Below are 13,931 nucleotides of genomic sequence, written 5' to 3' on the forward strand. Positions count from 1 at the left end.
TTGAATACAAGTAGTAGAATATAAGGCTAGCTAGAGGATTAAGTTGTGATTAATGGAGACCTACTAGTGAAAGAAACAAAAAAAGGGAAAAAGGGCATGTAAAACCAAATGTGTTGTATATGTCAATACAAAACAACACACTATGTTTCAACTCAATGCAAGAAAGAATATGAGAGAGAGAGAGAGAGAGAGAGAGAGAGAGAGGTTTACCTGTTTAGTTTTACATGGTATATAAAGTTTAGGAAGTGTTTGGTTATACTTGGAATAGTCAATAGGGGGAAGAACTTCATCTGAAAAGAATCTGCTAGTGAGGGTAACCTTGATTGATGCATCTCGTGATACTCCAATACTTTCATCCTTGTTAAGTTGAAATTTTGCCTGCATAAAATTTGGACTCACATACCTAAATCCTTATAGCATATGGGGAAAAATTTCATTAGGTGTCCCTATTTAGTCATAATTTGATGCTAGATTGTTATTTGCATGTTTTTAATTGTTGTCGGGTTACCCATAAATAAAGCCTACCCATGCCACAAAATAAGACCTACAATCACACCTACATTGGATGATACCAATGGAATACTCTAAAGGTTAGGTTGGCCACATTAATACAAACATTTTTATTGCCTATTGGACACCTACATTTGGGGGGGGGGGTAGAGAGATCCAAGAACAATAACACTTCCATAATGCTTAGATGCAAAGATCTATTTTTGTTAGTGTTTAGGAAAGCATAATATTGAAACCATAAACCTAATGAAACACATACAAGAGATTTTCCATGAAATAGAGCACTAAAATTCATATAGGGAAAGGTTTTCATCTGGAAACATGTTAAATGGTCACTACAGATTTCCTCTAGTTGAAATACATGCCCATAAAGGTACATAAGCTTTTAATTCAAGTTCTTCTAGAAAGCTCGAAGAAGACGCTCTTTGAGAGCTAGTTTAAAAGCACTCCTACTGTGATATGTGGCTAAGGTGATATAAAACGAAACATGAATCCTTTGTGTAGGCCTATGTTGGGTACCAATGAAGCACTTTGACTACAATATTTTTGTGCTATGCACACATAATTTATTGCCATGGCCAAATTTTGTCATGTAGTTGTATCAACATTTTTGCTTATTCATGGAGGCATATGTGATTTTCAATGCCTCTAGTATGCAAATACTTTAGAGCTGAGGGTTTATTTTGGGTATCTTTATTAACATCTTTTATATACAACATGCAAAGCAATGTCCAATGAGGGGTTGGCGTCTCCTACTATGGTGTGACTTGTCCAAGCCTATTTTTCATAGGATATCCTAAATTCATGATTATAAATTTTCAAGGGCATTACTAGTAGTTCTACACAGGGAGGTAGTAGGAGTTAGTGTAGTTGTGGAGTATTTAGGGAGGTTGAGTTTGCACAATGTGTTACTATATTCAATATGTTTAAGTGTTGATTGGTGTAGCTATGTAGACTTCTTCAAAGGCTTTCCACTTACATCAGATAATTCCATAAAACACTCATTGTCTCAAAATATTAGAAAATTAGAGATATTAGTAAAGACTAGTAATCATCAATAGCTAACACTAGAGAGTATTGCCATTCATTTGGCATAGATGCAACACTTAGCTATTACTAGATTTAGTTACTTCCAACAACTACAAGTTTCAATGCTAATATTTCAAATCAAAAGAAGCTCCCAGCTTCTAAGCAAATTTTGGAAAGTATAATGTATGATTGCTGAAATTCTTTTGAAGTTAATAAGGAGACACAATACTAACATTAGTCAAGTCTTACTACCATCATAACTAGTCCAATTTTTAATGCAATATCTCATTAAAAAACTCATAGTTAGTCAAAAATTGGAATTTGAGATGATACAATATTCTCAACTCATCATTTGACACCTTTTAATGACACGTTAAGTACCTTTTCCATGACTGTCCACTCAACTAATGCTAAAGTGCTTCTATAACACTATATTCTACACTTTTTGGAATGTAAAGTCTTACTTAGAAAAATTGACTAGATGATGAAAGCATAAACACATAATTTGATTGTGAAGGAAGTCTTGTGCTCTGAAAAAATGCTTGCATTCACTTGATTGTAACTTGAAAACTCATTTAAGGCACATACCAAGACATTCTTTACGAGTGGAAAGGGATAGTGGTCTTATGAGTTAATTAGTATGGTTGTATTTACTTCAAGTCAACACACCCACATGACCTTGCCATTTTCTATTCACAATTATAATTAGTGTACCCACTCAATAGAATCTATGTAATATTTGAGCTTGAGTTGGAAGAGTTGTTCCAATTTTCTATTACTTATTGTGCATTTCATATTCATAGATGAAGATTTAGTTGGATGTATAACTCTAGTTATTAACAAAATAGTGTGCTTGCAAAAAGGGCATGCCCTTCATATCATTATAAGTAGATAAAGAGCACATTGAAATTCTTTTAGTAGTCATTTTCATCACTCTTTTCCTTTTGTTTATACATTATAGAAAATATATACTAGTCTAAGACCTATCCTCCAAAGGCTCTCCTAAGTCAATATCATTTTCAAGGACTATTAATATATGGATCTTAAATGTCATTTTCTTTCACTTTGGCTCACTTTGTATCCACATATTTTGGGCCTTATACTCTCTGTTGGGGATATTTGAAATTCTCCCTTTTAAGTTACTTGCGATCTACATCCAATGTTGTAAGGCCTCCAAATGAGAAGAAGCTATGATAGGCATTGGCCATCATTAGGATTCCCACTTTAGACATTGAAGGGATCTAAGATTGTGAATCAAGTGGTTATGGGATGTCATATGCAAAATTGATTTTTCAATCAATTGGAAAAGAGGTAATGAAGATAGTGGAGTATACAATAGGAGACCAATTTCAACAAGTGCATGTGAAGGTATAAATAATATTTGTTGGATTACCATATGTCATATATGTAAGAAATTGTATGCGACTTGGTCAACTGCATGGGATGCAAGTCAAGGTGAGCTATCCACCTACATAAATAGTTGAACTCAACTTTGAGCACTATACATACATAGAAAATGCTAGTTGTTTGAGTTGTTGAAATCAAATAATATTATATCTATGTTCACATGAGTCACTTGTCATTTCTCCAATAATAAATTTCAATGTTTCATCTAGATTTATATTTTTTATAATTACTTTATTCCTTTCCAGAATAAATTGATTTGCTAGTATCTTAAGTTCTCTATTAATCCTATTTTTAGTTATAAATTCGACCTAGGTAATTTCAATTTTATTATTTTGGTATAATGATTTTATGAGATTTCCATTCAATCATTTAAGCCAAAAACAAGTAATGAAAGGCTGAGATTTAAGAGAACTTGGTTAGTTTGATGTGACATGATTGGGGTAAGTGCTATAGGGAAGCACTTGCTATGCATACTTTGGTGCCATAATGAGGCTAGATAAAAAGGAAGGGGGTGAAGCTTTCACACAAACTTGAGTTTAAACATGCACCCACTCCATTTATGTGGATGTCACAATACTCCTCTTTGTGGTTCACTTCTCTCTCTCTCTCTCTCTCTCTCTCTCTCTCTCTCTCTCTCTCTCTCTCTCTCTCTCTCTCTCTCTCTCTCTCTCTCTCTCTCTCTCTCTCTCTCTCTCTCTCTCTCTCTCTCTTGCCCCCCCACACACACGCAGATCTGTAAAGCATGAGCACCAAAACTAATTTAGATGCTTGATTCTCTCCCTTGCTCTTGATTGGTGGGGGATTCTCTAAACTTGAACAAATTTCCTCAGGTAAGTTACTCATGAATATATGTGTGCATCACGTGCCTTCAAAATAAGGGATTTTTAAAATACTATTTTTATGCATGTTTTACATACAAAAGGGTATAATATAAAGGGATTATTTACATATTGAATAGAAAATGGTTATGTTTTATTCAGGAAAAATTCACAGATAAGGATATTTATAAATAGGCTTTGAACGCACGTGATGTAGAGGATATACATATAGTAACTTCCCCGAGAAAATTTCCAATCATGTTAAAATGTTCATGTATATGTAGGGTAATTTCATAGTACAAATATGTGGCAACTCTAGCTTGTCTTCATCCCACTTCCTTCCTCTTTGTTGCTGATTGCTTTAATTTGGACTTTCTCAAGTTTGTGGGCATATCCTAGCATGGTAGTGGTACCTTCTGCATCAAGCTCTAAGATATGGGAATCAATATAGTCATATGATGTAATTTTTCTAATATAAATTTATATGACTGTCCCTAGTATAATATTAAGCATAATCTCATACATACGTGACTTTAAACCTCTCTACTCCTTTATTACAAAGCAATTGGTAGAAATCCTAAACACTCCTAGATTTGCTACTTTAACAGAAATACCTATGGGTATGGGTCACCTTTGAAAGATATATGGGAGATTGATCATAAAACTGGCTTGGTTTATAATTGTTGTGCTCTTTATGATTTGATAATCACATTAGAGGATGGTTTAAAATTATATGTGGACCTTGTTTTGAGATTAAGAAATAACTCATGATGGCATATTTGGATATAGGTATGAATACATATCTATTTTAATTGAGTTGATTACATAGTCATCTTGAGTAGTACAAGTTTACTAGTACATATCATGCAAATGACTAAATAATGATGATGAATCTACAAAACAAGAGGGGATGTATAATTTTATGCATAAACAATCACTTTTGATGTATTTTAGATCATGGATAGAGTTGTTGCCTAATACTAAAAATGATTATTGCTAAAACTAGTCATAATTGATCAAGTGGCATGCTCTAAAATATTAATTTGCCAACTTGACTGGTATTACTTTTGATGTATGTGACTGCTTTGGGGTAGGCTTGTCTAAATTAACTAAATCCATAATATGGGAGATTTAGAGCAAATTTATCTTAGTAATACCGATGAAAATAAGATATGTTTATAGAGCATTGGTGCTCCTGTTGACTTGTTGAGCATATCACCTAATCATTTTTTACTAATGCTTGGTGTAATTGTAGGGCATTTCCATTGCTTTTGAGCTACTTGATTGTAACATTCTGCCTGAGCTATTCCTCAGTGGTACATTCTTAGTAGCCCATCAATAGATGTCATAGAAAGCGTCATCTGGGATTTTGATAAAACCCTCAGAGTTTTCTAACTAGGTTCTCTTGAGTCTACCCCACAGTTGAAGTTCAGGCTGCTCCCACGAGGATAGACCTGAGTTTTTCTAGTCAAATCTATTACTAGTGGCTAATTAATATTAGCGGATTCTAAAGTGATGTGAGTTATTCTTTCTGGTTTCTAATGATCCATCAAGTGCAAATTTTATTCCTTCTTAGGAAAACTCTCGGCTTACTGAGACCAGCAAGCCATAGGTCTGGATCCCGCATCCTCTCGCTTCGCTCGAGAGAGTAGTTTTAATTACCTACCCCACTGATCTAAGAAAATCACCAAAAAAAAAATATCTAATATTTTGTTGATTTTTTGTACATTTGGAGCTTTGAAATAAAGAAGAGGGTGGGAACAACCTCTTGGGAAATCCAAGAAATCACTGGATGGAAATATTTCATGGACCGGTTTACCAAGGGGGGGTGAAGAGTAAAGATCAATGGAGGAAGGTGAAGGAAAAATGTATAATGTGAAAAGAAAAGATATGAAATGGATTTGGAGCCATCCAAAGGGCATGTGAGGCTCATAATGTCATGACTTTGGAGCCTTATGATAATTCAACCAAATGGGACCCTTGTTGGAAGCATTAGTGAAAGAAAAATCAGGCACATGATTTTGTAATATTTTTTAAAAATACTTCCACTCCAATCCAAAATAACTTTTCAACATGAAAGTTGTAGCACGTGAGCTAAAATTTTGGTTGATATTTTTTTATAATTTTTTGGAGCTATGAGTCGGGAGATATGGCCAAAATGGTGGATGCCAACTTTTTCCAACTGTGGTGGAGACCACCTCCCAATTTTATACACACCCATACTTTCTTCCCCGCACTTAACACTTCCATAAAACATCATTCATTAGACTCCCAACCCTTTCTCCTCTCTTCTCCTCTCTCTCTAGCTAATAAACCATTAGAATTCCCCTCCTAAATTACCCTCAAATCATCCTTAATTGTAGTAGTAATGTATGAATTCTCACTACTCTCTCTCTATTATTGCTAGATATGATCTTATTTTATGAAGATTCTCTATATTTTTTTATAGGAGAACTCTTGGACTCAAGCTATGGGGAGAGAATGGAGATAACTCACATATGATGGAGCTTGATTAAGTACAAATTGGTCAACAAAACATGTAGATGGAGATTCCACATTGGTGGAACCGCCTTAATGCAGCTTTGCTGGTGTTAATTCCTATTATATCTTAAACTCCTCCCTAAACACCCTCAAGGCCGATATAAAGAGGCCTTCTCCTTTGTAATTTTCAAGAAGAAGAGAGAGCCAAGAGGCTTTCTTCAGCCCTATTGAGCCTTCCCCATTCTCTCTCATGAGCTTATGTAGTTCATTCCCTTACTATAGCTCATGCATGCTCTAGAGTGTAATAAGCCCATGCTTTTGGTGTCCATATTGTGTATATTGGTTATGTCTTGAGGGTTCTCCATCTCTTGTGCCCTCTTAAGTTTTATTGATTCATCTATCTTTTGTAGTTCTCTCTCTCTCTCTCTCTCTCTCTCTCTCTCTCTCTCTCTCTCTCTCTCTCTTAGTTTTCCTCTCTTCTCCCTCACAAGCTCCTCTCCCTCTTGTATAGTGTCCTAGTTCGCTCTTCCATGACTAGGTGGTGCCCTTACCTCATTCACTTTGTGGCAGAAGGAAGTTTGGCTCTTTTGTAGTTCTCTCTCTCTCTCTCTCTTAGTTTTCATCTCTTATCCCTCACAAGCTCCTCTCCCTCTTGTATAGTGTCCTAGTCCGCTCTTCCATGACTAGGTGGTGCCCTTACCTCATTCACTTTGTGGCAGAAGGAAGTTTGGCATAGTATAGAGATTGCCATACCGAATTTCCTTCATCATAAATTGGTGCCCCAGCTGAGGACATTCTCATCTACAATTCTCTACCTCCTTATGCGGGACAATACAACACATAGTGATGCATCATCTACAACAAGTGCTCCAAGTTGCTCATCTCCAATGCCTTCACCAAATCTTTTTGAAGCTGGTCAAATTCCACGACTCCCACAATGGTCTCCCAAGGAAGCCCAAGAAAGGAAGTATGCCTATCAGATGACGGCACTATGCTTGAGCAACCTGACGAATAAAATCACTGTCTGGAACTCTTCAAACCAGGGTTTAAAGACTCATCTAACAGACTGTTGTCACCTCGCTGCAGTACTGCTGTGACATTTTGTGACATAAGAATGCCCTACACCAGATTCGTAAGGGAATTAGGAAATTTGAAGCCGAGATGTAGCGATGTTTTGAGAGCAACGGTAAGGAGTTTGGATAGGTTGCTTTTGTGTTCAAACTTTAGTGATTTAAACACGGAGAAGATCAGTCGGTGATGTCGCACATATAAGGAACTGGAGTTGAGAAACGAAGGCATCCATCATCTTACGACGTTTTCACATTTCTCCAAATCATCAAATCCCTCTCTCTCTCTCTGGCCTAATCCACATCAAAGGTGGACAACTATGCATGAACAGTATGGAGTTTTGTAGAAATGTAAAGTATGGAGACTGCCTTCAACTGTTGCTAGCTCGAAGGTTGGGTGTGGTTGAAAAGGTGGCCATCACACCTTATGAAATATATGTCACCGAGGATAGACACATTAAGGCAAGAACAATCTCATTGGTGAGAAAATTCTCTATATAGCAAAGTTGGTGGGATCTAGAAAGAAAAAATTTGGAAAAAATCCTTTATAATTCAAGAAAGTGCATTCCCTCTACTCCCTTAAATAGTCTCCACTGATGAATAATAATAATGGCCTGAATTTCTACACCTTTCACTCTGTACAAAACATCTGAGTTAATGTATGCATTAGTAGGAAGATTTTCTTCGAGCAGCATCTTATCATGTACTTTGGGCCTAAAAGATGAAGGGAGATTCTTGTATCACCAGAACCTATAATCTTCCCAATGCTAGACTACGATGCATCCTTCAATGTACATGTCTTTATTCTATTATAATATTTTCTCATGAATCACCACGAGTTGTATGGACCAATCCAACCTCTTGCTATGCAAACTGTGCATATTGTAGCCAGCACAAAGCTTAGATTCCAAGGCATTGTTAGAAGCATACTGGGGCCTAGACGTCTTGCTAACATCAATGCATATGTGAACCCATTCATCCTTCCCCTCATAAAATACAACTTAAGTCTAGACGTATTCATCTTTGTACTCTACTAAGGCAACATGGCATTTCCAAGCTTCTTTAGGCGCAATGGGGAAAATGCAGTGGATTTTTTGGACAACCTTGAGATGGCCTTTCTTCTCTCTGGGAGGGATGATGAAGCATTAAAGTTGAGGGATTTTCCTTTGGTGCTCAAGGAAGAAGCTAGAATGTGGTTTCAAACTCTAAATCCGGCCCAAAGAGGTGAATGGGAGGGATTGAAGGCAGCTTTATTGCAGAAATTTCAACAAACTAACTCAGCTGAAGAGTTATGTCAATGGCTTTTGGCCCTCCATCAAAGTTATCCTTATGGTTATGCAACTTATGAGGAAGGGTTTTTGAAGCTTTGGAGGCAGTGGTCAGACTCACTAAAACCTAGAGAGAGAGCTCCAAACTGCCTTCAAAAGGATCGATTCATTTCAAGTTTGTACCCCTTGGTCAGGGAGAAGGTAAAGGTGAAATTTCCAAACACTTTTGGAGATGCTTTGAGAACCACTAGGGAAAAGAATCGAAAGATTCTCTACCAAGCCCAAGCTAGCCAAGCAGTTTTGGGAGACAACATCACAACTATGGAGGCCTCTCAAGTTCCCCCAAATGTATCTAATGCACCATGCCTTGTTAGAGGTCAAGAAGACATGATCCAACAAATAAACAATCTTACTAATCAACTAGAGGGTTTGAGAGTGAATCTTGTGCAATGTGCACGAAGACATATCGAGGGGAATGGTGGAAATCGACCACAAATGCAGCGACAAACAAGGGAGATATTGTGTTACAACTGTGGATAAAATGAACATGGCATGTACAATTGTCCTCACCCTAGAAGATATGATCACCCTACTAGAGGTCCTCGACAACAAGTAAGCCCTCCTCATGCTAGGACTCAAGAGCAAGAGCAGTCACGACCTGCAAGAGCAAGATCAGTCACGACCTGCAATGTCATAAAAATATAGGAGGTGGTTAGGGATAGAAGGCTCCAAGAAGAAATAGCGAAAGATTTGATGAAGGTAGATGTAGTAGAGACCATGCCTATCAAGCGGGTATGTGTCCAAACTGAGGCAAGCAAGGAAGCAATCAATGAGGCAAGTACATCATGGGCACCTAGAGATGAAGGGAAGAAGAGAAAGACTCGAGCTAGGTCTAAAATTGATATCTCCGACTTCCCTTTGGGTTCTCGGATACAACCTTATGATCTGGTAACAGATGTAAGCTCTCAAGGGCCAAAAATTACTTGGCCACAACTACTTCATGCCTCTCCAAAGCTACGATGACAATGGTAAAAAATGGTATGCATAAGGGCCAGGCAAGGTAAAATGGTTAGTACAATCAAGGCATATGGCCTCAAAGATATAGTGCCTTTAGTGGAGGCTCAAATAAAAGGTCAATGGATTCGAAAAACATACATAAATAGTGGAGCAGAGGTTTGTGTCATGACATAAAAGCTTATGCATCAATTAGGCTTAGAAGTAATGGAATCCTCAACCTTTAGGGCAAAGATGGCCAACAATGATGCAATCACATGTGTGAGTGTAGTGAAAGCTTTGAGAGTTTTTATTTTTGGAATCACTGCAACAGTGGATGTTTATGTGATGCTAGTAAAGAGAGAAGGATATCCCCTCATCCTAGGGAGACCTTGGCTTATGGGCATCGAAGCTAGGCAAGACTGGGCAACAGGAGATCTGGAGTTGAGGCCACGTAAGGTGGATGGTCATGATCAACAGGTGGTTTACAACTTGAAGAGTGGGCGTCAAGAGAACCTTGAACTAGAAACGTCTGTCGATGAGTGGAGCTCAAGTGGATGTTCATCGGTAGAAGAGGAAGAGAGTTCAAGTGGAGAGAGTGATAACACTCTTGAAGTTATGGGCATCACCTTAAAGGAACCTACCTCATCAAAAGACAACCCAAGAATCCAAGGAGAAGATGTGTGGGATGCTAGCCTAGAGAAGATGATATCCAAGGATATAAAGGATGAAGAAAGTGAGGGTTATGTGAATGTTCTCAAGAATCATGCATCATTGTTTATTTCTGATTATACTCACATTATAGGTGTCACTGCAGTGAAGAATCACATCCAACTCAAAGAAGGAAGCAAACCTATAATACAAAGATTGAGAAGACTGGGAGTTGTGCAACAGGATGCACTGTTGATGGAGGTGAAGAGACTCTTGAATGCAGGATTCATATACCCAGTGGAAGATTCAGAATGGGTCTCCCTAGTAGTAGTGAGGCCAAAGAAAAATGGTAAGTGGCGAGTATGCATAGATTACAAGCCATTAAATGCTGCAACAAAGAGGGACCACTTCCCTCTCCCATTTCAGGATGAAATCTTGAATGAAGTAGCAGGACATGAGTGGTATACGATGTGTGATGGCTACTCTGGCTACTTCTAGATTCGCATTGCATAGGAGGATCAAAAGAAGACCACTTTCATCACACCATGGGGCTGTTTTACCTTTCGGGTCATGCCCTTTGGTCTCACAAATGCCCCAGCAACCTTTCAATGATTCATGAATATGGTCTTCCAACCTTACTTTGGTAAGTCCATAAGGGTTTTCATAGATGACTTTTGTATTTACAACTCAAGGAACATACATCTACGCAAGGTTGATGAAGGATTTACTCGCTTAGCTAGGTTGGGTGGACAACTCACTACTAGGGCATGTAGTGTCAATTGAAGGAATTGAGGTAGATCTAAATAAGGTAGAAACATTGCTAGCTCTACCTTCCCCAACCTCCATCAAACAATTAGTCTCCTTCTTACAAAAGCTAAGATATTTTGGTAGATTTATACACTTACTCTCTCAGGCCATATATCCCCTGCAGCAACTGACATGCCAAGAAACACTTGTATGGAGTGAACAAAGTGAAGGACATTTTAAGGAGATAAAGAAAATGTTGGGGTCACTTCCTATAATCCTCCAGCCTTGTTGGGAAGAAACATTCTTTGTAAACCATATGCACTATCTGACATGATTGTGGACTGAAATTTTTGATTGAAATGCTCAGTTCTGGGAAGCCAATGACAGACTGAAAACTGTCATAAAACTGTCAATATTATATACTCATTGGCCTTGAAGAAGTACATGTATTTTTGTTACCTACAGGGAGTAGTATGGTACAGGATATGATTGTTGAATACTATGAGCATTGAGATGAGCATTGAAGGCTCTTAAAAACTAAAATCTGAATCTGGAAACAAATGTATTCACAGGGTATTGGATGGTCATAAACAGTGAATGCATTATATGACATTGCCTCTTACAGATAGAGTGTCTGCGGATGCTTGTTTGGTCATGTACTGACCTCTACACACAGTGGCATATGTATGAAGTGGCTTGAGGATCTCTTGGGCTGAAATAAATCTTGGTTTGACAGTTTATTGGGTGTATACAATCTGTGAGCAGATTTATGTCACTTGTACTTACTGGATATGCACTGTTTTGTGCCCATATGACTATGTCTAGTTGTCTACATATACTAGCAAATGTCTAGGAAAGTTTGGAGCATGTATGAAATGTTTTAAAGTGATTTTTGATAGTAAATTCACTGCTGATTACTGAAAAATTATAGGTTTCAAACTGCGTATTCTCTTTACTACAACAAGCTTGCATGACATAGAGTTACAATACCTGCAAAGTCTATGTACTGACTGATGTACCTACGGGTTATATGTGTGGATGTTTTTGAGGTTGTAAAGGGCTGAAATACCCTGGTTTTGTTGAGAATCTGCCAATCACACCCTATATATGCCCCTTTGTATGGAACAATTAGGCTAGGAAGATGCAGTTCATTCTAGGAAGAGAGGCAGATCCCATAGGCACAGTGATGAAATGTGCTACCAAGCAATCCTATATAATGATGTACTTGACTATCACTTTGATATGATGATAATGCAATAGTACTTGTCTCTTTGTGTCAAGTCCCTGTGTCATTGTCAGTCCTACACAGGATTGTGTTTATGAGTTCAAGTCTCAATCTTGAAACCTAATTCACTTGTGTAACAGTTGTCTTCTTTGTCAATGTCAACATGAGTAGTATCTTCATCTTCCATCCTCCATAGCTTCCGCCTTTGTCATGCTCTAGATCCCGCATTTCTCACATGGTATCAGAGCCCAGTTGGGCGTGGCATTGCTTCTCCAGCCTCTCTTGATTCCTCTCAACCTCTATCCAGCTCACATCCAACTCAATGTCAGCTCATGACTCCATTTTTCAACTTGACCTTCATCTTGATCTGTGTCTGCCATAGCCAGGACTGCACCCTGCCTCCTTGGAGCTTCTTGATCTCCTTCCACACTCAATATTTTGACCCGCTTTCTTCTAGAGATATCTTGCCTAGATCAGGGCGCAGCCTCTTGATACATCACAGTCAAATGTTGCTCATCATCGAGCCCAGCATTGCGTGAATTCGAGATCGTTGTTAAATCTGCGCCTCTGCCCGATCGTACACGCCATGGAGCCCGTCTGTACTGCGCCTTGTCCTACAACCATAGGGCTTTGTAAGCCCATGACCTAAGCTACCTCCAGCTCGAGTTTGACGCCGAATGATCGGATTTCTGGGCTGATGTAGTAGAAAAACCAGTCAGGCTGAAAACCCTAACTGTGGGACTCCATAGCTATTTTCTTTCAAGCTTTCATTTCACTTGATTTTCCTCATTGGCTTGAGTCAAGCTAAACTCTGCCACTTTGATTCACTAATTTGATTAGTCTCCAACAACATTTGTCCATCAAATCAAGGAGGGGAGATCTCTGAAGCACTTAGAGACCATTGAAGATTTGAAGACCTCTCATAGACTTGAGCTCCAAAGCTTCATTTTCTTACTCTTTTCACTCAACTGAAGGTTTTGCTAATCTGATCTGAGTATTTACTCAGTGTTCAGCAAGATTAAGGAGGGGACTCAAACAACGGGTTCATCAAGCAAAGGATCGGCATCAAGAATCACCATCTTCAACTCTAGTATCCCTTGATACTTAAGAGTGTTGATTTAACACTATCTTCACTTGTGTTTTTTGACACATTGAAGATCAATTTGGTTGCCACTTACTCACAGATTTAAAGCAGATTCTTGGTCATATCTATGATAACCAAGAAGATTTATATGTGGATACACTTTATGAAAAGTAACATGACTTATCTACACTACATAGAAGATTTTTGTGATCTACTTGCAGAGAGACATGGAGTTGCTCATACTAAAGTGCAATCAATGATTCCATCTAAAGTTTTTGAAGACACTCCAGTTACCTTGGCCATCATGAAGAATGAGATGTCTTTGCTTGAGGGGGACAAAGACATGGACATGAAGACTAAAGTTGCAAGAAAAGTCAAAGAAGAACCAGACCAAGAAGACCATAAGATCAAAGAGCAAAGGAAGAAGGACAATAAGAAGATCAGCCATGAAGACCAAAAGACCACATCATTCAAAGCTGAAGAACCAAAGATGAAAGACAAGAAGATTTTCCATGCTGACAAAGAGAAATCATATGCTGAAAAAGACCACAAGGGCCTATCGGTCCTTGTCTCTCATTTTCTGTTTTAAAAGCATTGTACCTGCCTTAATGTTCCTTTCATAAGCTTTGTAAACTCCTCATGTAGCCTTGT

At 38.1% G+C, this 13,931-nt stretch overlaps 1 protein-coding gene across 5 annotated transcripts in view; it reads right to left on the reverse strand.

Moving 5' to 3' along the window:
• LOC148035922 (uncharacterized) overlaps nt 1–13,931 on the reverse strand; it is a 352,895-nt gene that overhangs the window by 164,251 nt on the left and 174,713 nt on the right. For all 5 annotated transcript variants that reach the window (XM_087679037.1, XM_087679036.1, XM_087679035.1 and 2 more), the window contains one exon: nt 211–378. In XM_087679037.1, coding sequence (XP_087535163.1) covers nt 211–378 — 168 coding nt within the window. The remainder of the gene's footprint in view (nt 1–210; nt 379–13,931) is intronic.

The sequence above is a fragment of the Lygodium microphyllum genome, chromosome 5 (genome assembly GCF_053477565.2).
Source record: "Lygodium microphyllum isolate KBCC chromosome 5, Lygodium_microphyllum_v1.1.10, whole genome shotgun sequence".
Taxonomy (NCBI): domain Eukaryota; kingdom Viridiplantae; phylum Streptophyta; class Polypodiopsida; order Schizaeales; family Lygodiaceae; genus Lygodium; species Lygodium microphyllum.